The sequence below is a fragment of the Mastigoproctus giganteus genome, chromosome 12 (genome assembly GCF_048544385.1).
Source record: "Mastigoproctus giganteus isolate SK-2022 chromosome 12, ASM4854438v1, whole genome shotgun sequence".
In the NCBI taxonomy this organism is placed as follows: Eukaryota; Metazoa; Arthropoda; class Arachnida; order Uropygi; family Thelyphonidae; genus Mastigoproctus; species Mastigoproctus giganteus.
In genome coordinates this window covers 144022145-144048396 of record NC_143586.1, presented here as the reverse complement: position 1 = coordinate 144048396, position 26252 = coordinate 144022145, and the positions used below count along the sequence as shown (strand labels likewise).

General features: G+C 37.0%; 1 protein-coding gene across 1 annotated transcript; it reads left to right on the top strand.

Annotated features, from left to right (window-relative positions):
* The first annotated feature begins 1665 nt into the window (after nucleotides 1–1665).
* On the top strand, nucleotides 1666–24363 carry LOC150077480 (caspase-1-like). Its single transcript, XM_090386398.1, has 2 exons — nucleotides 1666–2590; nucleotides 24158–24363. The coding sequence occupies exons 1-2, from the start codon at nucleotides 1712–1714 to the stop codon at nucleotides 24182–24184; spliced, it is 906 nt and encodes a 301-aa protein (XP_090242524.1). The 5' UTR covers nucleotides 1666–1711; the 3' UTR covers nucleotides 24185–24363.
* Nucleotides 24364–26252: the final 1889 nt, after the last annotated feature.

Below are 26252 nucleotides of genomic sequence, written 5' to 3'. Positions count from 1 at the left end.
GTAGCATAGTTTTTTCCCTCCCGGAAGCTCGGGTTTTTTGTACAGCAAAGAAAATCGATCACAGAACACGCAATTTACAGACATACGCCACGATGTGGCCTAATTGCTGATGTGCCTAAAGCCCTACAACAACCATGTCATACTACACACCTTGTAACACACTGCTTTTGAGACAGGAGTGTTGAAAAGTTAAGATTGGCCAGTCGAGAGCGCTGACAAAAAAAAACCAAACTATTATATTTAGACCACCCGAATAATTAAATTCATCTGCTGTGCTGTCTTATGTCTGTTAATTGCGTGTATTCTATGGTCGATTTGTCTGTTTTCTGGACGAATAACCCCATTTCTGGGTAAAAAACCTTGCTTTCTACGCCTGAGACCGACTAACTCAGCCACGGTGTGAAAAAAGCCCATTAAAATTAATCGCATCATCGACGGGATTCGAACCCGGACCTTTTCCACCCGGTGTGGGGAGGACGGTGACGATACCACTGTGCTACCCTCGCAGACTGGAGAACGCTGACTTCAATCCTGTACAGAATCTCTGGGATAAATTGGTTTGTCTGGTGTGTGTGTGTGTGTGAGGAAAAATAGAAATGAACTGGTACCGCTTTGAAACCGAATAGGGGAAAATGCCGAAGGGTGGAAAAAAGGCCCGGGTTAGAATCCCGTCGATGATTCGAGGAACTTAAGTGGGCTTTTTTTACTCTGTACTTGAGTTAGTCGGTCTCAGGCGTAGATAGCAAGGTTCCCCCCCCCCCCAGAAACTGAGTTTTTTCGTCCGGCAAACAGGCAAGTCGACCAGAGAACACATGCAATTTAAACCCAAAATAAATATATGAGTAGATGTAATCATTTACAGGGACCCTAATATCATAATTTGGTTTGACTCACCCCACGATCCAGCTCTGCTCTTTCCTTAGAGCCCTTTCATTTAAGAGATACATAAGATTAATTGTTTCAATACTGTTCTAACTCATTACACATATATGAAACAAAAAAACAGAATTTACAAATAAGATATCCTGATTTTTGTTAAATTGCAGTATAAAAATTTTGAAAACAAATTGCCAATACCAAATGCCTTTTTTCACATGGTGTACAATTCAGTTGGCCAATCAATGGTTTGAACTATGAGAGGAAATACCCGAGCTACATTTTATAAGCAAAAATTTGGATACTTTTTTTTCTTGTAATGGAAGGAATTTGGAAGAAGAATTGTATAGTCTTTGTCTTTAATGATGAAATAAAATCTTAAAAGCTGCCCAATAATTTATTATTGGGTGAGATAAAGAGATCTCAGTTTACCACTTCCAAAAATCAGAAGCCGGTGCATATTTACCTTGGATACAAAAATGGTAAAAAATGCAATGCTTTGTCTGTTGTTGTTGTTTGTTAAATTTATTGGTGCATCAGCAACTTAGGCTATAATGCACCATTGTCTGTTGTGAAATAATCTAAAAATTGTAGCAAAAGCTGTATGAAAGTCGATATAAAAGTGGAAGGTTTGTAAGCACTACGTTTAAACTTTGCTTTCGCAATTTATTCTTTTGAATTCTTTCATAATTTCTTTTATTTTTAGTGATTGACTGGAAAGCTTTGACATCACTGGTGGCGCTGCTTGTAATAAGGATTTCATTTGTGTGGTGGTTGTGTTTTCGTTTACGCTTTATTTAATTTAAAATTCATGTGACAAGAAAAGTTTAATGTCATGAAAGGTACAGTGATGAGTCTTACTCAGGAGGAACTTTCGTATTACTGTAGCTCTAGGATTGTTTCTACCAACATTGAGATGTCACTTCTGTCAGATAGCGATAGTTATAATATGAATCACATTCGTCGTAGTAGATGCATAATTTTCAATAACAAAAATTTTGACGTGGGTGATGTTACATGCAGAAGAGGAACTGAAATTGATGTTCAGAATCTTAAGGAATGTTTTGAACTTTTGTATTTTGATATAGATGAATACAAAGACTGTACAGTGGATGAAATTTTTAAAATTTTAAATGAAGCAGGTAAAGAAGATCATAGTGATAGAGATTGTTTTGTGTGTTGTTTTTTAACACATGGCGATCTTGGTACTCTCTATGCAACAGATAATAAATTTTCTGCAGATTTAATATTCAAGCCATTCTTGGAAGATGCGTGCCCAACGTTAGTTGGCAAACCGAAAATTTTCTTCATTCAAGCATGTCAGGGTGAGATGTTGGACCACGGAGTCGAGCTGGTTCATAATGACACTGAATATATTCGTATTGAAGAGCAAAATTCATATGTCGAAAAGCAAAATGCGTCGCTTGTTTATAGACATGTTTCGGTTCCGGACTTCCTTATTGGTTATGCGACTGTGCCAGGGTTTGCTTCTTTTAGAAATTCAACTAGCGGCTCGTGGTTTATTCAAGTTTTATGTAACCAGTTAAAAAACTACAGCCAAAGTAAAGACCTTTTAAATATCCTTACAACTGTTAATCAGAATGTTGCATACGATTATATCTCTAATGTGCCGAATGAACCCATTAAACATGGGAAAAAACAGATGCCGTGTATAACAACAACACTGACTAAAAAGTTATATTTTCGTCGAAGTGTAAGTTTTCCTTAAAAATCTTATCAGCTTTTAATTATAAAATGTAATTTTGGAAAAGCTTGTCTGTTTGGTCCATGTTATGTAATAAAACTCAACAGCGGAGTATCGAAAATGTTCAGGTCAGATTGTGATTTATTTTAGTCCAAACGAAACTGGCAGTAAACTCACCCTAGCCAAGTGATATGCGTATCGACAGCACTGCTTATCCAAAGCCACTTACCATTTCCAGAATACAATTTCATTCATTTATAACTGTGTGATAGTAATCTGGTGAGTATGAGTTTGGCACACCCAGGGTCCTGAGCTGGATATCCTCTTTCTTCTTTTTCTTGGTGATTCCCTTCTACTTCTCTCTCTCGGGGTAATTCGGTAATTTTTTTTTTTTGGTTTATTGCAGCATAAGCCTCAAGCTTCCTTGTACCATATGGCTAATAATAATAATAGTGTTTGCCTCATACAGTTGCAGTGTACCAAAAGATATACTAATCAAGAGTAATAGGATTGGTATTATTTAATCCTGTATAATAAATTTCCATGCGTTTTGTAATAATAGTTTTTTAAACTTATTTTTACATAAGTAGTTTTAAAATGTCTAATTCTTTATACATCACTTTGTTTATAATGCTCTTGAAATTATCTTCCCAGAGTATCATTATTTGTTGTACCAAATAATCTTAACAAAAAATGACCTTTGATGGCTGGAAAATTATGCTCTTTCATACCTTCAAGAACCATATAACTTGCCTTAGCTTAGGCAAATATCTTTCATTCCTAAAATAACAAACATCATATACTGTGAGTGAACCAATGTTCAAAAAAGCAGTCCTCAAATTTAAGGTAACCAAACAAACTTTTACCAACAAATAAGTACTTAATGTGTTGCTAAAAGGTTGGTTTACTTTAAATTTGAAGTCTTTTTTTTTTTTTTTTTTTTAACTAAAGCCACTTGCTAATATGTAAGTGCCTGATAAAGTGCTCATAGCAATCTGAAATTGGGGAGTATATTAAAAGGCTTGCAAAAAAATTCAGAGCTACAGGGCTCAATAACTTCCACGATTTTTTAATATATTAGAAAGTAAGCTGGACTCTTTTGTGGACTGGAAGCATTCCACGAAAAAGATTGAGGTAATCTCTTACTTTCGAATATATTAAAAAACTTGCATATCCACTGTCTCTTCAACCCTGGAGTCATGTGATTCTAACCAAACTAAAAACTTTGCATCATTGGCTTCTACAGTTATGCATTTCCTATTTTGGAACTGCAGAAATGTTGGGATGTTAATGCGTGGTATCAGTTCTTGTGTTTATTGCAATTTATAACAAGTGTCTGTTAATGTTTTAGATAAATTTAATGCCCAGGAACTCAGAGCTAACCAGTTCTGATTAGCTCAGAGGCATTAGTTCAATAATCAGCTTCCCAGAAATAACCAGCAACAACAGACATGCCAAATTGGCCATTGAGACTAATATCTCAATGGACAATTTGGCATGTCTGTTGTTGCTGATTATTGAACTTCAAGTTCAATAATTGAGTATCGAGGACAGCAGTCATTGGATGAGTGAGAACTTTTGATGCAGTATTACTCTTTTCACTATACCTCCATAAGTCATGTAGTTGTGGAGGGTGATGCCATGCTGATGGAGAGAACTAAGGATAATTCTGACAAGAAATTTGTCAAACATTAACCAATATGTTTCAGCTGTGTTATTTTTATTTAAGCTGGACCCATATCTCTGTAGATAGATGGCGTTACTATTGGAGTATGTTAGTTGCATGGTGGTGGAGAGTTGGAGGCCAGTCTGCTTTCTTCAGTTCAGATACAGAAATTGTGTGCAGCCGATATATTCTCCTAGTGTTAGAAATCTCCAATTACTAATTGGGGAGGGGCAAGAATGTACACTGATACAGTTTATCAGTAATCAGACAGAGTGTATACAGTTCACCATTTAGTTAAAGGAGAACAATGTTTTGCCATTTCTTGGTGTTGGAGTTCAAGAAATTAATTCAACAAATTAACCACATTCTTTAGAAAGCTGATACTCATATCTGTACACAAGTACCAATTGAATAAGTAGTAATATATTTAGATCAGTTGGGTTGCCTCCGTAGCCAGGTGGGCAGGAGCAACAGTGCGTAGCACACGCTTCTTGATTAGACCGGGGTTCAAACCCGTGACCACCAAATACGGAGGATGCAGAAAGGTCAGGGAATGACCACCGCATATCCCCGGAGCAATATGGCCTTAGTTGCTAATGCTCCTAAAAACCAAATAACAAACAACAGATCAGTTGGGGACTAAGAGGTGCTGGGTAATTTTGGAAACCCTACTGTTACAAAAGTTTAGGTATTTGCATGTATATTTGACTCTTTGGGCTCTAAAATATGTGGAGACCTAGGAGTGTGCAATATGATAATGCTCTACACACCCGACTTAACCAACCTGTATTTTTCATGCTGTGATAAAGCCCTATCCAATATGGTACATTTATCGCTACTATGGATAGGGCAATATCACATTGCAATGCAACTGGGGTATAAGGATAATGTGAGTATTGCCCAATATGATGAAATTATCATGAGATTTGCCTATTAACTACAGTATTTGTACATTACTGTTTGGGTTTCTATAATCATTAGGTTACATTATACACACCGATGAGCTAAAACATTATGACCACTTACCTAATATGATGTTGGTCCTCCACAGCAAAACAGCTTGTACCCAGTGACGCATCTATGCTACAAAATTTCTAAATGTGTCTTGTGGTATCTGTACCAACACTTAACCAACAAATCCTTTTAACTCCAAGGTCCATGGTTGAGACACCACAGATCGAAGTTGCTGTTTCAACACAAACCACAGATGCTCGATGGAATTGATGTCTGAGGAATTTGGAAGCCAGAGTAATACCTGGAAGTCTTCTCCATATTCTGCGAACCAGTCTCAAACAATCCGGGCGGTGTGGCATGTGCATTATCCTGCTGAAAGACTGCACCGCCAGAGGAAAAAACCATTGCCATGAAAGGGTGCACCTGGTCAGCAATGATGTTTAGATAGGTGGTAGGTGTCAGAGTGCCCGGCACATAGATGACTGGACCTAGGGTATCCAAGCAGAACACCGCTACCACCGGCTTGTTTTCGTTTCACGGTGCATCCAGGTGCCATCACTTCTCCAGGTAAATGACGCACATGTACCTGGCCGGGAAATCCTTCACTCACCTCGAGCATTGATGAGCCGTGGTCGTCCAACACCTTGCCGGAAGTTTGTGGGTTCCCCCTCCTCGGACCACTTTTGGTAGGTATTAACCACGACTGACAGTGAGCACCCCACCAGCCGTGCCATTTCAGATATGCTCTGACCAGTCGTCATGCCATTACAATTTGGCCTTTGTCAAACTCACTTAAGTGCGCTGCCTTTGCCATATGAAGAACAAGAGTAACACTGATTAATGGAGCTCAGTATCAGGTGTTTTTTTATACCGTGTCCCGACCCATGCACGCGCCGTAGTTCACCTGCAGTTGCTTCGATTTGCTTAATGACTCACTGGTCATAATGTTTTGGCTCATGGGTGTATGTTGTATACAGATCCCAGGGTAGCCCAGAGTGTATATGGAACAACCGGAAATTAAGATCACTCTTGTTCAACTTATAGCAAGAGTGATTTGATTTCTGGTATCCACTTACTAGATTCTCACTCACTCACTCACTCACTCACTCACACACACAACATATGGAAAAATGGGCTCAACATGGGTAGACAGGGTATACCTTTCTGTCATCTGAAAGGCTAATTACATACTTTGTTGATGCTGAGTATTTCTGAGATTATTAGTGTGGCATGTTTGGAGAAACAGGATGGTTGGAGGCCTTATATATTGTGTTTACAGAGATGAGAAGCAAGGAAAAAGGTACAGGGTTTCTTTTTTTTTTTAACCCAATTTTAAATTTGTTATGCAACATAAAAGATTCTATGATATGACAAGTAATTACCAGACTATTTCTACATCCTTAGCATAGAAGAATGCATTACTGCAGAATGCCATTGTGCCACAGGGAAATTTTTCCTTCAGTACCTTAAACACTTTAATATACTACACATTAATATTTACAATTGAAAGAAAATAACAGGGAAGAAATAATTAATTAATTAATAATTATTTAACTTCTGTTCTTGAAGGTTAGGAACTTGTGTAAGCTTTTGCCATTAATAAAACTGTTCTTAGCTATATATATATATAAAAGAGGATAATTGATGCTGTACTGAATTGTGTGTTTGTTTTCTTCATATTCATAAGACAGGTTTGTTTTCTTCATATTCAACAGACAGGTAAATAAAAGTTTTAAAACTTATCATTCTTAACAAAACTGATGTGATTGTAATTGAGGTGGGGGGGGGAAGAAATATTTATAGAATTGGTTTTTTCATATTCTTTAAACTTAAGTAAGCTGTGATATACTGGTTGAATACTTTAATAATTAGCTGATTGTGTCACAATAGATTTTAATTGCATCATACACAACGGACTATGATGACTATGATATTCTAGAGATTGTGCATCACGCAATCTCTAGAATACTATACTGAGACAATCTCAATCAGTGAGATGAGAGAGGTATGCGTGTTGCACCATCTTACTGGAAATAACCTTCTTCACACCGAGTCATCCAGTTGATTCAAGAAAAAAAAAAAGATTTGAAAAAATTATAGATAACTTTCAGAATTTAGTATACTTTCAAAGATAATTCATCTGATCATTTTATGACCAAGATGCCATACACCATATACTGATTTTAAATTAAACAGAATCATTTTAAGGAGTAAATATAAATTCATACCCCAGGTTCATAGCTGTTACTCTAATGTGAGAGGTGAAACCAGTGTTCATTGGTATAAAATGTGCAAGATAATATTTCCAAACCCCTTTTGTTGTCAGTTTTAGACCTTTAGTAATAAACAGATTAGCCACCAATCTTGTATGGACGTGGTTTTGGCGCATTATAGCCTTAGTTGCTTATGCGCCATTAAAACCCAAACAACCAGACAAGATTACATATTTATTCGATGATGAATGGCATTATGCAGAAATTAAATTTTCAGTGGTAAAAACATAGTCCACATAGTTGCAGATTTAACATTATTTAATTAACTGAATGCATTTGCAGTTATATTTAGTTAATTGAATGTGCTAAATGTAGGAAAGCCTCTTTTCCATCTTTGGATAACAATCAGTAAACTGTTTAGTTTGCAGATATGTGTAGTCTGTGTTTTTTACCTTTTGAAATTTAATTAACTTTATCTATTGTTTCAGCAAGTGGAAAGTACTCATTGTTTTATAATTTTTCAAATAGTACAGCTTTTAGAAAGATCTCTTGTTCATATGTTTGAATTTTTATTCATATGCCATTATTGCACTAGATTTTTTTAAATGTAACTTCTCACAGAAATAAACTGTTTCTGCAAAGGCAGTTTCCATCTTGGTTTATTGTTGTTGATATTCACGTGATAGTACTTGGAGCTCCACAAACTATTTTCAGTACAGTAAACTGCCCAATTTACAGATTATCTATGCATGAATTTTTCAATTTTTTATCTTTTAATTTCCATCGCTTGACAAAATCCTGCTCATGTAGCTGACAAACTGAATGAGTATCCTGCATCTACATTCACACATGAGGAATTCTGTAAGGAAGTGGAGGCCAGAAGTTTATCAAACTCTAACAGAGAGCTAAACGATTTTGTAATAACAGAGGAAAGTGCAAGAGAAATTGTTGAAGTTAAACATAAGAAAGGCACCTGGGGTAGATGGAATCTAGCCAGTTGTATTAAGGGAAGCAGCATTAGCATTAGTAGAGGCATATGATGCAAGAAAGCAAGCTTATTCAGCATCAGCCAAAAAAAAAAAAAAAAACGACCACTACTCCCATTTCACCCCTCAATTTGTTCGAAATACCTGTCCAGCTGAGCCTTAAATTTGTTTAGGCTATCAACTTCAACAACAAGCAATGGAAGTCTATTCCACAAACCAACTGCCCGCTGGCTAAAGGCGAATTTCCGCACATCTATCCGACATCCGTCCTTCCTCAATTTGAATTTATGCCCTCTCAGGTGATTATTCTGAGCAAGAGGAAGAATCCCATCGGCATTGAGCATGCTCAAGCCATTCAAAGCCTTGTACACCTCTATCAGATCACCTCGGCGATGCCTAGTCTCCAGGCTCTGTAATTTGCAAAACTTAAGCCTTTCTTCGTAAGAGCAACCCTTTGTTCCATTCACTAATCTTGTTGCCCTTCTCTGTACTCGTTCCAGCAGCTCTACATCCTTCTTGAAATGAGGCCTCCAGACCTGTATACAGTATTCAAGGTGTGGCCTGACCAATGCCTTATACAAGGGAATAATCACATCCCTGTCCCTGCAAAAAAAAATTCCTGTATATCATTGACAAGACACCATGAGCTACTCTTGCAGCTCGTCTGCACTGCTCAGAGAACTTCATATCTGCCTGCACAATTACCCCCAGGTCCTTTTCATTCTCTACCACTGTCAGCGTAGTACCACAGAGTTGATACGTTGATCTGGGGTTACTGTTTCCCATATGTAGTACTTTACATTTGTCAATGTTAAACTTCATTTGCCACCTCTCAGCCCATCTGCTCAACCTTTCCAGATCCTGTTGCAGCAGCATAGTATCAGTAGTGTCCTTAACAACCCTGCCAACCTTTGTATTGTCTGCAAACTTGGACATTAAGCATGATACACCATCATCAATATCATTTATAAATACAGAAAACAACAATGGACCCAACACTGAACCCTGAGGAACTCCACTAATAACATTAGTCCACGATGAGCAGTGTCCATTGATTACCACTCTCTGTCTTCTGCCACTCAACCATCCCTTTATCCATAGCAGCAATTTGCCTCGAATGCCACACTTCTCCAATTTGTGCAGCAGTCTTCCATGCGCAACAGTATCAAAAGCCTTTCTAAGATCCAAATATATAATATCAAAGTTATTCCCTGCATCCAGTTCTTTTGTGACTACATCATAGTATCCAATCAAATTGGTCAGACAAGACCTGCCCTTAACAAACCCATGCTGTGTCTGAGCTATAACTGAATTCTTGTCCAGATGATCCTGCAGTGCTTCTTTAACCAGTGCCTCCATTAATTTTCCTGGAACCGTAGTTAAACTAACAGGTCTATAATTACAAGCAAAGTAAGTCTATAATCAGCAAAGTAAGTAAACCCTTAGCCATAATTATGAGAGCATCCTTGGATTCAGGGGAGGTCCCCATGGACTGGAGATGTGCAAATTTATCCCCCATTCACAAAGGGAGATCTAAGAGTGACACAAGTAATTACAGACCTATTAGTTTAACTTCTGTTCCTGGGAAAATTATAGAGTCACATGTTAAAGAAGCAATGCAGGATCATCTAGACAAGACTGCAGTAATAGATCAGACACAGCGTGGGTTTGTTAAGGAGAAATCTTGTCTGACCAAGTTGATTGGATACTACGACGATTTCACAAAGGAACTGAATGCAAAAAATAATTTTGTTGTCATATACTAGGATTTCAGGAAAGCTTTGTTACTGTTGCACATAAAAGACTGCTGTGCAAACTGGAGCAGTATGGCATTAACAGCAAGTTCCTGCTTTGCATAAAGGATGATTGAGTGGGAGAAGACAAAGAGTAGTAGTCAATGGTCACTTCTCTTTGTGGACTAATGTTATTAGTGGAGGCCCCCAGGGTTCATTGTTGGGCTCATTGTTGTTTTCTATATTTATCAATGGTATTGATGAAGGTATATCAGCCTTAATGTTCAAGTTTGCAGATGATGCAAAGTTTAGCAGGGGTAGTAATGACAGTACACTGCTACAACAGGATCTAGAAAAGTTTGATAGGTGGGCTTAGAAGTGACAACTGAAGTCTAACATTGACAAATGCAAAGTACTGCACATACATTTCTCTGGGGTAGAAGTGCCAACTGAGTGGTACTACACTTAGGGTGGTAGAAAACAAAAAAGATCTGGGAATAATTGTGCAGTCAGATATGAAATTTTCTGAGCAATGCAGACAGGCTGCTAGAGCAGCTCATGGGGTCTTGTCAGTGATATATAGGAACTTTGCTAGCACGTCATTATCCCTTTGTATAACACTGTGGTCAGGCCACACCTTGAGTACTGCATACATATCTGAAGCCTTCATTTAGGAAGGATGTAGATCTGCTGGAACAAGTACAGAGAAGGGCAATGAGATTGGTGAGGGGAACAAAGGGGTGCTCTTGCCAAGAAAGGCTTAAGTTCTGCAAATTGCAGCGTCTGGAGACTAGGCACCTGTGAGGTGATGTGATTGAAGTGTATAAGGCTTTGAATGGTTTGAACAAGCTCAATGCAGATGGAATTCTTCCTATTTCTCAGATTACACGCCTGGGGGGGCATCAATTCAAATTGAGGAAAGACTGTTGCAGAATAGTTGGCAGAAATTTGCATTTAGCCAGTGAGTGGTTGATTGCTGGGACAAACTTCCATTAGATCTATTATTGTGGAAGTTGGTAGCTTAAATAAATTCAAGGAAGAACTGTACAAACGTTTGGAACGAATGGATAGGTGAATTGGGAAGAGGTGGTTTTTTTTTTTTTTTTTGTCTGATGCTGTATAAGTTTGCTTTCTTGCATCATATGCCACTGCTAATGCTAAATCTGCACCACGCTCCTGACCACTCAGCTGCAAAAAGGTTAAGAACCCCTTAACTATACACTGCATCATTTGTTATACAAATTTTAAGTTACATTGTCATTTTTACAAAATGTGAACATAAAATTGCAAAAGTAACACTTCAGCTCATGTTGATTGTTTTTGAAAGCCTCCAACTATAACAACATATAAAGATGGAGTAGCAAAATCAATATTCAACAACCTGGAAGCATAACTGAACTAGAACTTACAACATTCATTTCTGCAAATCCACCATATTTCCCATTCATTCCTTCAATTAGTGCATGGCAACATACAATATTCATTGCTTCAGGTTGCAATATACGGTATATAGATAGGATATGTGAGCAAACAAAAAAAATAATAATTATTGAGATTTGAATTGGTCTGATTTTAATGAAATTTGTGAAGGCTCAACAGATCATTCTGTAAGTGCCAAATATAAAATTGCATGAAAATTCATCTGCTGGGAATTGAGTATTACATGTGAATGGATGGAAAAAAATAATTTCAGTATTTCTGTTGGATCTGATTCTAATGAACTTTTGGATGGCCAAACTTTTTTTCTAGGAGAGCCAAATTCGAAATTTTGTGAAAATCCATCCACTAGGAGTCAGGTTATTTAAATACGGATGGACTAGTGAAGACACTAGGTGCTTTATGCATATATTCTAATATGTTTATTAAAAAAAGCAAAAGATATTTGCTTTTTTTATATTTTGATAATTGTACTCAAGTTACAAGGTACCCTTGACATGGAAACTAGACAAAAAAAAGATTTAAGGCTTGATGGTCTATTAACACATGGGTACATAAACCATGTTTTGCTTTTTTGTGGCTAAAGTATGTACCGACATAACTTACTTAATATGCAACTTACAGAAATTCAACAGTACATAAGTTTTTGCCAGCCGGTGCAAACTTAAAAATATGGAAGCGTACTTTTACATCCCGTAGGAATAAATGGAGGTATCGTGAAAATATCATAATGCGAACCCAATAACACATTGTTTTTTTTTTTTTTTTTTTTTGGTAATTCGTTCCAAGACCTTGGAAGTTGAAATATTTGCTATATAACTAAACTGTTTATCTTTCTAAAAGGTCATTTTTATAATGGAAATTGCACTACACTTTCATCATTATCATGTGTTCCGCATAAGAATCAATTTTGAACGTCTTTGTGATATTTTTCTAAAACATTTCTGGAGGCCACTACCATTAAACAATAAAAACAATTTGCACTTTTCGGTTTGTTGGTGTTTGTGCAATCTATTATAAACTTTTCTGTTAGTGCAATCTATTATAAACTGGTAGTAAACTCGATCTTATTGCATTTGGAATAATACCAATAACTGGAATTTTATGGGTTACGGTATTATGGTGAAATGAGTTCCCCTTTCACTGAAATCTTCAATCATATAAAAAACAAATTTTCAGACTCTTCTCTTCATTCCTATTTACTTATTACAATGGTGAAGGGAAAGAGACCAATGGAAAGTGTAAGTGCTGGCAGTGCTAAGAAATTAAACAAAATTGATTTAGAAATGAAGATGATTAATTAAGAAGTACGAAGCAGGATAAAGTTTGTCATTTATTACACAGAATTAGGTCTTGCTGCTTTAACAGTGATCACAAAACAGTGTTCAGGTGCTATATCGAAGATGGAAAAGCTAATAATATGGATGGAAAATCAGATTCAGAAGTGAGTGCCCTCAAGTCGAATGGCCATTCAAGCAAAAGCAAGAAGTATTTATGAAGATATTAAGGATACGTACAGCAAACCCCAAGCCAAGTTTGTGGCAATCAATGGGTGGTTTAATAGGGCTTTTTTCAAGCATTGCTCTGGTTTCCAAAACATTTAAAGTATGCGGCGAAGTCACCAGTGCCGATCCTGCATCTGCAGAGAAATTTAGGATAATGCTGCATAAGCATTTAGGGAAATTCTGACTTGCATAAAACAAGACTTACATAGAGTTCACTAAATGCAGCCCTTACATAAGTCTGGGAGCTGCTGTAGATTTGCATCAACCTCACATACACAAACCGAAAATAAAATAAAATTCTTCCCAATTTGAGATGTCAAAATACCATTAGCATTAACAGAGGCATATAACGCAAGAAAGCAAAGCTCATACAGCATCAGACAAAAAAAAATTTCCCATTTCACCCATCCATTCACTCCAAATGTTTGTCTAGTTCTGACTAGAATTTATTTAAGAGCTGTCAATTTCTACAACAACAGATGGAAATTTAGCATTAGCATTAGTAGAGGCATATGATGCAAGAAAGCAAGCTTATTCAGCATCAGCCAAAAAAAAAAAAAAAAACACACCACTCCCATTTCACCCCTCCGTTCACTCGAAATACCTGTCCAGTTGAGCCTTAAATTTGTTTAGGCTATCAACTTCAACAACAAGTGATGGAAGTCGGTTCCACCAACCAACCACCCGCTGGCCAAAGGCAAATTTCCGCACATCTATCCGACATCCGTCCTTCCTCAATTTGAATTTATGCCCTCTGAGCTGATTATTCTGAGCAAGATGAAGAATCCCATTGGCATTGAGCATGCTCAAACCATTCAAAGCTTTATACACCTCTATCAGATCACCTCGCCGGTGCCTAGTCTCCAGACTCTGTAATTTGCAAAACTTAAGCCTTTCTTCGTAAGAGCAACCCTTTGTTCCATTCACTAATCTTGTGCCCTTCTCTGTACCCGTTCCAGCAGCTCAACATCCTTCTTGAAATGAGGCCTCCAGACCTGTATACAGTACTCAAGATGTGGCCTAACCATTGCCTTATACAAGGGAATAATCACCTCCTTATCCCTGCTAGAAAAATTCCTGTATATCATTGACAAGACACCATGAGCTACTCTTGCAGCTCGTCTGCACTGCTCAGAGAACTTCATATCTGCCTGCACAATTACCCCCAGGTCCTTTTCATTCTCCACCACTGTCAGTGTAGTACCCCAGAGTTGATACGTTGCTCTGGGGTTACTGTTTCCCATATGTAGTACTTTACATTTGTCAATGTTAAACTTCATTTGCCACCTCTCAGCCCATCTGTTCAATCTCTCCAGATCCTGTTGCAGCAGCATAGCGTCAGTGGTGTCCTTAACAACCCTGCCAACCTTTGTATCATCTGCAAACTTGGACATTAAACTTGATATCCCATCATCATTATCATTCATAAACACCGCAAACAACAACGGACCCAACACTGAACCCTGAGGAACTCCACTAATAACATTAGTCCACGTTGAGCAGTGTCCATTGATTACCACTCTCTGTCTTCTGTCACTCAACCATCCCCTTATCCATAGCAGCAATTTGCCTCCAATGCCACACTGCTCCAATTTGTGCAGCAGTCTTCCATGTGGAACAGTATCAAAAGCCTTTCTAAGATCCAAATATATAATATCAAAGTTATTCCCTGCATCCAGTTCTTTTGTGACTACATCATAGTATCCAATCAAATTGGTCAGGCAAGACCTGCCCTTAACAAAACCATGCTGCGTCTGAGCTATAACTGAATTCTTGTCTAGATGATCCTGCAGTGCTTCTTTAACCAGTGCCTCCATTAATTTGCCTGGAACAGAAGTTAAACTAACAGGTCTATAATTACTTGTGTCAGCCTTTGATCATCCTTTGTGAATTGGGGTTACATTTGCACATCTCCAGTCTATGGGTACCTCCCCTGAGTCCAAAGAAGCTCTCATAATTATGGCTAGGGGTTTGCTTACTTCCTTTGCTGCCTCCTTTAATATAACTGGATAGATCCCATCCACCCCAGGTGCCTTTTTTATGTTTATCCTCAACAATCTCTCCTCCACTTTCCTCTCAGTTATTACAAAATCATCCAGCTCACTGCCAATGTTTACTTTACCTACATCATTCTCCTTCCTGAATAATTCCTCATGCGTGAATGTAGATGCAAAATACTCGTTTAGATTGTTAGCCACCTGAGCAGGATCCTCAACTGTTGAACCATCAATATCCAGTGGACCGATCTGATTCATCCCTTTCCTTCTTGAGTTTAAATAGGTAAAGAACTCTTTTCTGTTTTTCTTTGCATCCTTTGCCAAGGATTTTTCGTAGTCTGCCTTTGCCTGCCTAATCTCCTTTGTGACTTGGTTACAGACCAACTTATATCTATCATAGGCGTCCATGTCACCCATTAATTTGTATGTATCCCATGCATTTTTCTTCTCTGCCACATGTCCCATTAGTTCATCTGACAACCATTTAGGCCTAAACCTTGAACAATATTTCTTAGTTGGTATGGAAAGCCTGGTAGCCTCCAAGATTAGTTCCTTGAATGCTTCCCATTTCGAGTTTGCTGTTGGTAACATCATCAGTTGGTCCCACTGTATAGAATTTAAATACTGTCTCAGACCATCATAGTCGCCTTTACGAAAACAAAAATCCTTCCCTTTACCTCTGATGGTAGTTACCCCCTTGAGTAAATCCCACTTCAACACACTGTGATCACTGCCACCTAGTGGTTCATTTATCTGCAGATTCTTAATGCATGAAGAATCACTACTGATAATCAGATCAAGAGTATTGCTCCCTCTTGTTGCCTCACGAACATGCTGATGTAGAAAACAATCATCCAATAAATCCACAAAAGCCTTGCTAGTGTGCAAGTGACCAAACCACAAATTCCAGTCAATATCTGGGAAATTAAAATCCCCCATTATAAGACTCTCTGATTTACTGGCCCACTCTATTTCCCTGTACAATATCTTATTATACTCATCAGAGTCATTAAGCCTATAGCACACTCCTACTCTCAATTTTGATTTCCCTATGCTTATGTCACACCAAACTGACTCGACACTGCCCTGTCCATTGATGTCTACTGGCTTCACTTCCTTGGACTTTGTGTTTCTTAACTAATAGCATAACCCCTCCTCCCCTCCTGTCCTGTCTATCCTTTCTATCCACATTGTATTCCCCAAATACCAGTTCCGCATTCCTTATATCTGTGTGACACCACGTCTCTGATATCCCAACAATATCTGCCTTTGATGTTTTGAGCAATACCTCAAATTCATCAAATTTATTTACCAAACTCCTAGCATTGGTGTACACGCAGGTATACATGCACCTGTTTCTATTCTTGGCTACCCTAACACAACCCATGTGTTTACTTGTACCGCAATGACTCCCAGCAGTCTCTGAAATATCCTGCATCTTGTTTTTCAGGCTTCTGCTCATTTCAATAGAAGCAGTGCAAGACTCACTTCCACCTCTGCCAGTGGCTACTGTTAATCTGTTAGTCCTTGTATCCCCCCCAACTAGCAGTTTTCCGACCCACCTAACTCTGCCTCGACAGCATCAGCAAAAATTCTTGCAAACTTTCTATTTAAGTGTATCCCGTACCTGTAGAAGCAATCTCTCCTGTTAACAAGTACAGTCCAGGCTGAAAAAAATTCTACCCCTTGAGCCTTGCACAATCCCTCCAGGGCCGAATTGATCGACAAGGCTTTCATCATATACTCCCTCCTATCGTGTCTGGGCAGAATTGCAGACACTTTCAAATTCAACCCTAATTCACGGCTTTTTTTCAACAGTGACCTGTACTTGCTAAGTAATTCCGCCGGTCTCCTACTCTTAATATCATTAGTGCCAACGTGTACAACTATATCACCTTTTGTGCCCTTAAAAGATGATATCCGCTCTACAACGTCATCAACCTTTGCCCCTGGCAGACATACCCTGGTCCTATTCCACCTATCCTTTTTACAAAGCATGTTCCCCGCTTCCCTGACAATAGAGTCACCAACAACTACTAGTTCCTGTGGGACCAGCGCATTCTGCCTAGGGGGCTGCCTCTGTGTTGCCAGATGACCAAGTGCAAGCTCTGGCATTGATGTGGGCGGCTGAGTGCTTGATGGGCCCCTCAATTTATTTCCTTCGAGGGCATCCACCCTGTCCTTCAAACTCTCATAAAGGCCCATAACAACGCTGAGTTGTCGCCTGATGTCCTTGCACTCCTTACATCGTGCACACACAAAGACATTCCCCTTGGCAGTATCATGTCCCGTACCCGACTGCTCCGCAAACATCAAGCAAACAGTGCATTTTAAAAGATTATGATTCAGAGGGCAACTGCCCCCCTCAGTTCTCCCCTGAACCACAGCACTCCCATTAGCTTGAGCCTTTTGCTTTGCTGCTCTGGTCTGAGTCATGATTCCGATTTAATTCAATAAAATTTCAAAACAAAATTAAACCTTTAAGTTATATCCCAAAACAGTTATAACGCTATATTTATTTTTTCGGTATCTAGTGTTTTCTACGAGTTCCCTTTATATAACGTCCGTATCATGTGTACCACTATAGTTATGTATTAATTATTTGTTACGATTAAGTCATTATATATATATATATGTATATATATACAGGCATACCTCGGTTAACGTTACCTCTGATAACGAAGCTTCGATATAACGAAGTCCGCAATTTCAAGCCCCATTTAACATAAAAAAAATATTCCAGTTTAATCACCTGAAATCTAAACAAACTGAAGAAATTACGGAAACCTTTGGGGCTTCTCGTGGTTGGTTCGAGAATTTAAAAAAAACGGGCCAGGATTCATAGTGTAAAATTAACAGGAGAAGCTGCAAAGAAGTTTCCAGAAAAACTAAAGGAAATAATTGAACGTGAAAAATTTCCACCAAATTTGGTGTTCAGTGTTGACGAAAGCGGTTTGTTCTGGAAACGGCTACCAACAGAAAGCTTCATTTCTATTGAAGAAAAATCAGCTGCTGGGTTCAAAGCAACCAAAGACCGTTTAACGTTACTCTTTGGATCAAATGCCTCTGGCGATTATAAATTAAAATTGTTATTAGTTTACCATTCAGAAAATCCGAGGGCGTTAAAAGGTAACATAAAAATGAATTTACCTGTAATATGGAAAGCAAATAGAAAAGCGTGGGTTACCAAGGAGTTATTTACTGATGGTTTGTTAACCACTTTTGTCCTGAAGTAAAACGGTATTGTCAAAAAAACAACTTTGAAGAAAAAGCTCTTTTGTTGTTAGACAATGCTCCGGTACATCCTACTGATCTTAACACGTTGGACACATGCATTCCTGTCAAAGTTGTGTTTCTTCCAGCAAACACAACTTCCCTGATTCAACCACTGGATCAGGGAGTAATAGCATCATTTAAAGCTTATTATCTGCGTCGAACATTAAGCAATTTAACTGAACTAGAGGATAAGGAGGAAATGACAGTTAAAACTTTTTGAAAAAACTACACCATTAAAAACGCAATTGAAAACATTGATAGTTCTTGGAAAGAAGTCACTAAGAAATGCTTAAATGGAGTTTGGCGCAAAATATGGCCAGAAGTTGTACTAGAAGAAGAAAATAACATCCAAGAAATTAGAAATGAAGTTATCCAGATGGCTCAATCAATAGGTTTCGAAAATGTCGATGAAGAGGATGTTAGAAATTTATTGAATGCAGAAGATGATGGTTTTTCAGTGGAAGATTTGGAAAACTTTGTTAGCAACGAAGACGAAGTTAAAGAAGTTCCTGCCGAAAAAGTGTTAACAACCAAAGATTTAAAAAGGTGCTTAAATGACATTGAAAACGTTTTAAATTTTTTTAGTGAAAATGATTCTGATTTAGGAAGAAGTTTTATTGTTAAGCGATCAGTGTTAAATGCTATAGGCAATTGTTAAATGAAAGAGAAAAAAAGCAAAAGCAATCAACTTTAGACTCATATTTTAAAATGTGATTTCACTTTGTAGGTAAGTTGACTGTTTATTTAATAAAACTTTTTTTTGTTCGAAAAAAAAGCTTTTCATTTTCTTTACGTAGGAACGTATTCCTATTCTGGCCATAGTATTTTTACCTCTGAAAACGAAGTTTCGCTTAACGAAGTAATTTCGTGGAACGCATCCTATTCGTTATTCGAGGTATGCCTGTATATATATATATATATATATATATAGAGTTAAAAGTACAATTTAATTGACAATAAAGTTTATCAAGATTAATAGATTTACTGATTAATTGACAATATTATATTATGCACTATACTACACTAAGCTTATGCTATCGTGTAAAAATGGCGGGAATTCACGAACGGTACTTCTACGAACTCGTAAGTAGAAGCTTCCAAATCTCGCTATCTCAATTTAGAATAAACTAAGGATCCTGACTAGGTCTATAATCTACTTATAGAAGATAATTTAATATAACAATTGGTTAAAAAATCGACTAAATTTGGTTAAAAAAAAAAAGACCTCTCGTTCAATTTCTAACACGTGGATTTGATGCCGTTACCGATACTAAGTAATACCTACAAAATCTCTGTCTAAGTTAAACTTTAAACTAAGTATCATAACTAGTATAAAGCTACTCTAGAAATAAGTTAATATGACAATTTAAGCTAATAAATCAGAAAATAAATCAGGAAAAACTTCTCTGTTCCAAGAGCGTCAAAGAGCTTCGTCCGCACAGGCTACCCTCATACCCAGCAGTTTTCATCCATCCATTCACTCCAAATGTTTGTCTAGTTCTGACTAGAATTTATTTAAGCTGTCAATTTCTACAACAACAGATGGAAATTTGTTCCAGCAATCAACCACATGCTGGCTAAAGGCAAATTTCCCCACATCTATTCTACAACTGTCTTTCCTCAATTTGAATTTGTCCCTTCAGGCGATTAATCTAGGCAAGAGGAAGAATCCCATCAGCATTGAGCTTGCTCAAACCATGCAAGGCCTTATACACCTCAATCAGATCACTGTAATTTGCAAATCTCAGGCCTTTCTTCATAAGAGCAACCCTTTGTTCCATTCACTAATTTGTCGACCTTCTCTGTACTCGTTCCAGCAGCCCTACACCTTCCTGAACTACTCTTGCAGCCTTTTTTGCACTGCTCAGAAAACTTCATATCTGACTGCACAATTACCCCCAGGTCCTTCTCATTCTCCCCTACCCTGAGTGTAGTACCACCCAGTTGGTACGTTACTCTGCACTTACTGCTACCCATGTGCAGTACTTTACATTTGTCAATGTTAAAACTTCAGTTGCCATCTCTCAGCCCATCTGGTCAACTTTTCCAGATCCTGTTGCAGTAGTGTACTATCATTACTGTCATTAACAACTCTACAACCTTCTTATCGTCTGCAAACTTAGATATTAACCCTGATATACCTTCATCAATATCATTGATAAATACTGAAAACAACAATGGACCCAACACTGAACCCTGGGGGGGGGCCCACTAATAACATTAGTCCATGTAGAGCTGTGTCCATTGATAACCACTCTGTCTTCTCCCACTCAACCATCCTTTTATCTATTGTAGCAACTTTCCCTTAATGCCATACAGCTCCAATTTGTACAGTAGTCTTCTATGTGTCATAGTATCAAAAGCTTTCCTAAAATCCAAGTATATGATTTCAAAATTATTCTTTGCATCCAGTTCCTTTGTGACCACATCATAATATCCAATCAAATTTGTCAGACATGACTACCCCTTAACAAACCCATGCCGTGTCTGAACATTAATTGTCTTATCTAGATGATCGTGCATCGCTTCCTTAACCAGTGACTGCATTATAACAGGTAATTACAGACCTTACAGGTCTGTAATTACCTGTTTCACCCTTTGATCCCCCTTTGTGAATTGGGGACACATTTGCATATCTCCAGTCCGTGGGAACCTCCCCTGAGTACAAGGAAGCTTTCATAATTATGGCTAAGGGTTTGCTTACTTCCTTTGCTGCCTCCTTTAATATAACTGGATATGTGCATTCCTTATGTTTAACTTCAACAATTTCTCCTCCACTTTTCTCTCAGTTATTACCAAATCACTTAGCAGCTCCCTGTTAGAGCTTGATAAACTTCTGGCATTCCCTTCCTTGAATAACTCCTCTGTGTGAAAGCAGATGCAAAACACTCATTCAGTTTATCAGCTACCTGAGCATGATCATCAGTAGCCAAACTATCTGTGTTAAGTGGATCAATCTGATTCATCCCTTTCCTTCTACAGTTTACACAAGTAAAGAACTCTTTGATGTTTTTCTTTGCATCCTTTGCCAAAGATTTCTCATAATCTGCCTTTGCCTGCCTAATCTCCTTTGTGACTTGATTAAAGACTAGCTTATATGTGCTATAAGCTTCTGTGTCACATGATAATTTATATGCATCCCATGCATTTCTCTTCTCTTCCACGAGCCTCATTAATGCATCTGACATCTATTTAGGCACCTTGAACAGTATTTCTTATTTGGTATGAAAAGCCTAGTACCCTCCAAGATTAAGTCCCTGAAGGCTTCCCATTTAGAATTTACCATTGGCAACATCATCGGTAGATCCCACCATATAGAATTTGAAAAATTCTCTGAAACCACTGTAGTCACCTTTATGAAAGCAAAAACCCTTCCCCTTACCCTTGATGGTAGTTACATATTGAAGTAAATTCCACATCAGTACACTGTGATCGCTGCCACCTAGTGGTTCCTTTATCTGCAGCTTTTATTGCATGAAGAATCACTTCTGATAATCAGATCAAGAGTATTACTCCCTCTGGTTGCCTCTTGAACATGTTGCTGTTGAAAACAGTCATCCAATAAATCCACAAAAGTCTTCCTAGTGTGCGAGTGACCAACCACAAGTTCCAGTAAATATCTGGAAAGCTAAAATTCCCCATTATAAGATATTCTGATTTACTGGTCCACTGTATTTCTCTGCCCAATTGCTCATTATACTCATCAGATTCATTAGGCCTATAACACACACCTCTCATTTTCCCTTTCCCAGTGCTTATGTTACACCATACTGATTCAACGTTGCATTGTCCACAAATGTCAACTGGATGCACTTGCTTAGATTTTGTGTTTCTTAACTAACAGCATAACCTATCCTCCCTTCCTGTTCTGTCTATCCTTTCTGTACATATTGTACTCCCCAAATTCCAATTTTGCACTGCTTATATTTGTGGCACCACATTTCTGATATCCCAACAATATCCACTTTTAATGTCTTGACCAGCACCTCCAATTCATCAAATTTATTTACTATACTCCCTAGCATTGGTGTAAATGCATGTATGCATACACCTATTCTTACTCTTAGTTAACCTAACACAACCCATGTAGTATCTTATCGTAATAGGAACATACAGATAAGATAATGATAAATAAATGAAAAGGAAGTTAGATAAAGGGGAAAAATTAGAGAAACCACTGATTCAAGAGCACATTAGGAATATTCAGATAAGATAAATGAAAAGGAAGTTAGATAAATAGGATGGAAAACAAAAATCAGACTGAATGCATTGAGTAACAAAGAGGCAATGCTGTATTTTAAAATATTAGTAAAATTGCTTCATTAGTAAAATTAGTACTTTAATGCCTGCAGAAAGTATAGACTTAAAATACTCATCATTACTGTAAATCTATTTTTCTTTAAAAAAAAATAACTATTTAAATATAACATATGTATACTTGTCTCACAGTGGCACCAGGACTATTCACTCATCTCCATCAATTGTCATGTAGAGAAAAAAAAATCCTCTTAATCACATCAGCCTGAAGTGTAAATGTGTATTTACCAGGCCTCTCTGCCATCAGGTGGCAGCCACCAGCATGGGCAAATACCACTCTATGCTCGCCCTAGCACAAGGAGCCAAACCTGGGTCTACTCCTATGTCAGCGCTAACATAGCACCAGAAAACCCCACACCCACCAGTGGCCGTGCAAAACAGGCAGGTGCCCGCAAAATCCTGCTCCCAGGTTATTTAAATATAACAATATATAGATACTTAATATGGATACGTAGTTGTCCCTTCCAATTAGCATTAGTAGAGGCATATGATGCAAGCTTATACAGCATCAGCCAAAAAAAAAAAAAAACCTATTTTGCCCATCTATTCACTCCAAAAGTTTGTCTAGTTCTGCCTTGTGTCAACTTCTGCAACTGCAGATAGAATTAATTCCAACAATCAACCACCCACTGGCTAAAGGCAAATTTCTGCACATCTATTTGACAATGACTGGCTATCCTCAAAATACTGGTGGCTACCTGTAGATTCGTGCATACTTTCCCTATTAGTAAATCTACCTCTTCTTAAAAGTGCTTGCAGTGCTATAACGAGAAAAAAAATTACCTACAAAATGCTACAAAAGAAAATAGGCTGAATTTTTTTAGTTATACGGTAGATAAGATTTACTTATTGTGACTGATAATGTTATAATTATGGATAAGTTTTCAAAAGCAATTTTTTAAAAATTATAAGGATTTTATCATCACTATTAAGTTCATATCAAATATTTATATTCCAAATTTTAATTTATTTTATTTTCTAATTTAATTTGTAATTTGATATTCTTATATCCTCTGTGTAGTCATGCTATTTAAATGCTTACATTTTGAAATTTTATTTATTATTATAATTTTAACTATAATTTTATGCACATATATTATATATTACTTGCATTGTGCAATCTTTTTCTATAAGGTAGGTTAGTTAATAAAGACAAATTGATGAGTTTTATTGGTTCTCAAGATTGAACCCAGATGTTTACAGACTTCATTGAGGTATTTAAACCATTCTAAGGCTAAGTACATTGAAGAATGGGGATATCTTTTTTCCTTCACAGATATGGACAATACCAATTTCAACAAAGATAATTGTGTGGCATCTGTGCAATCCCCTTTTTGTTTTAATTATAAAAAAATAATTTTTAGCTTTTTATTGAATTGAAAATGATCTATTAATCTAAATTTGTTAAACTCAATTCAAAAATATCAAATGAAGTAAACAAGAGAAACCAGTAATAATAATAATAATAATAAAGTTTTTATTGTATTTTTAGAATTTTCAAGGTGATTCCCCAGATTGAAACCAAGATGCAATGGAAACATCAATTTTTGTCAGCTGTTTGCATTTAGTATGCAAAATCAAAACCACTATGGCAAGATTAGACACCTGTCACTGGTGTCTCACAGACATCAGCCGCATGGGAATGGGAATTGCCTAGAAGAAAGGTGGATACGTTTGATCATCTTGTGTCTGTTAAATCCCAAACAAAAAAATTATAGTATATCAAAATGAAAACAGTTAAAGAATATTGGTGGGCAAAGGTACACCAGAGGATTTAATTTCATTTACAAATTTTTTAAAATAATAGAAAAATTTTAATAAAAGTGACACCTGTCAGGTGCCATATTACCAATAGAAGGTTAAGAGCATTAAAGTGAAAATATTTTAACTTGTAGGGGTTGCAGTTCACTAAACTGTTTTCCCTGGGTACTAAGTTAGCTAGGCAAGCCCTTGTTACATATTGTGAATATGTTTATATATTGATATAATTATTTTTGTATATGAAATTTACACGACTCTGCTCCATTCTTGCTTATTGTCGGTTTATTCAAAATTGCAAAATATGTTGTTTCTGTGTATATTTACTGATATTCTTTCTCTCTCAACAATAATTTTATACAAAAATAAAAAAATAACATTTTACTGGCTCTGGAGCATTTTTTTTTTTTTTTTTTTTTGTATATTTTTTATATTGATTTCTTTAAAACAAAATATGTGCGTTTGTATTAACTTAGCATGTGTGTGATTCAAACTGGGATTCAAAATAGTCAAATGTGTCCAGTTCTAAACAGTTACATAACTCTATGATTCCTTGATAGTAAGCATTCCTTGATACTTATTTCTTATGTATTCACATATGCACACACACAGTAAAACCTCATAAATCCTATAATTTTCATCTCTGGCATTCAGCATATGCTGCCAAGTATTTGAAGAATATACAGATAGCCAAAGTATTCAGAGATAATTATTTATTTGTATTAAATAATGCAGTAGTTAATATCCCCGCAATCTCCACAAAATGATAATCACCAGCTTAAGCCAAAATGTTAACCTGTCTGCCACATTGGTCATGTGTTTAAAGTAGTGTCCAAAGAAATGAAGGTCAAGGGTTTGAATGCTACCTCTGGTATGGGACTTGCGATTGTCCAATATAATTTAATATGAGGTATAAATAAATACATTTTCTGTTTATACTTCAGGATGACCTCATATTGTTTAAAGGGGTTCACAAGATACAAGACAGAATATAAGGACATTCTACTGTATTTAGTAGTCATGTGACTTGAACTGTAGTTATTCAAAGCATATGCACCTTTGTACACTCACAATTGACTGTTTGACTATAGAAGCCTATGAATGTTGTGAAGTGATTTCAGAAAAAAACAATTCAACAATCAATCATAAAAACTAAACACACACACTACTTCAAGTACAGTATAGTCAGTTCTGCTATAACATGAATTTACTCCAACGTGACTGATATATTAGGGAACAACGAGAGTATAATGTGATTTTCGCATTGGTTCATGTGCTATTTCGTCTGCAAGTAACACCAGGTGAAACCAAAACCTGGCACCAAGCTGAATGTTGCAACCTGTGCAGCAATACATACAAGTTTACAAAGCTTAAAAAATGTAAAATTTGTGAGAGCTGTATTTCCCATTTACTGTAGTTGTATTGGTTGGAGATACACTATTGTCATTCGCTGTATTCACAAGATAACACGTGATATTGCCGGCCGACTCACTTTTCAGGAGCTCACATATTTCTATTCGAACAGAAATTTCGTGAGGCGGGATCACAGGAGCACATTTCTGGAGGTCACTACCATAAAACCATAAAAATTATTGGGTTTTCTGTTAGTGCAATCTAATTATAAATGGGTAGTAAACTCGATCTTATTGCATTTGTGATAATACCAATTTATGTTGTTGTTATTATGGTGAAATGTGTTTCCCCTTCCATGAAATCTTCAATCATATAAAAAACAAATTTTCAGAATCTTCTCATCACTTCCAATTTTTTAGGCTTCATAAATTTGTTACTCTGTATCTCAATTGTTTAATTTATGCATGCCGCATTCA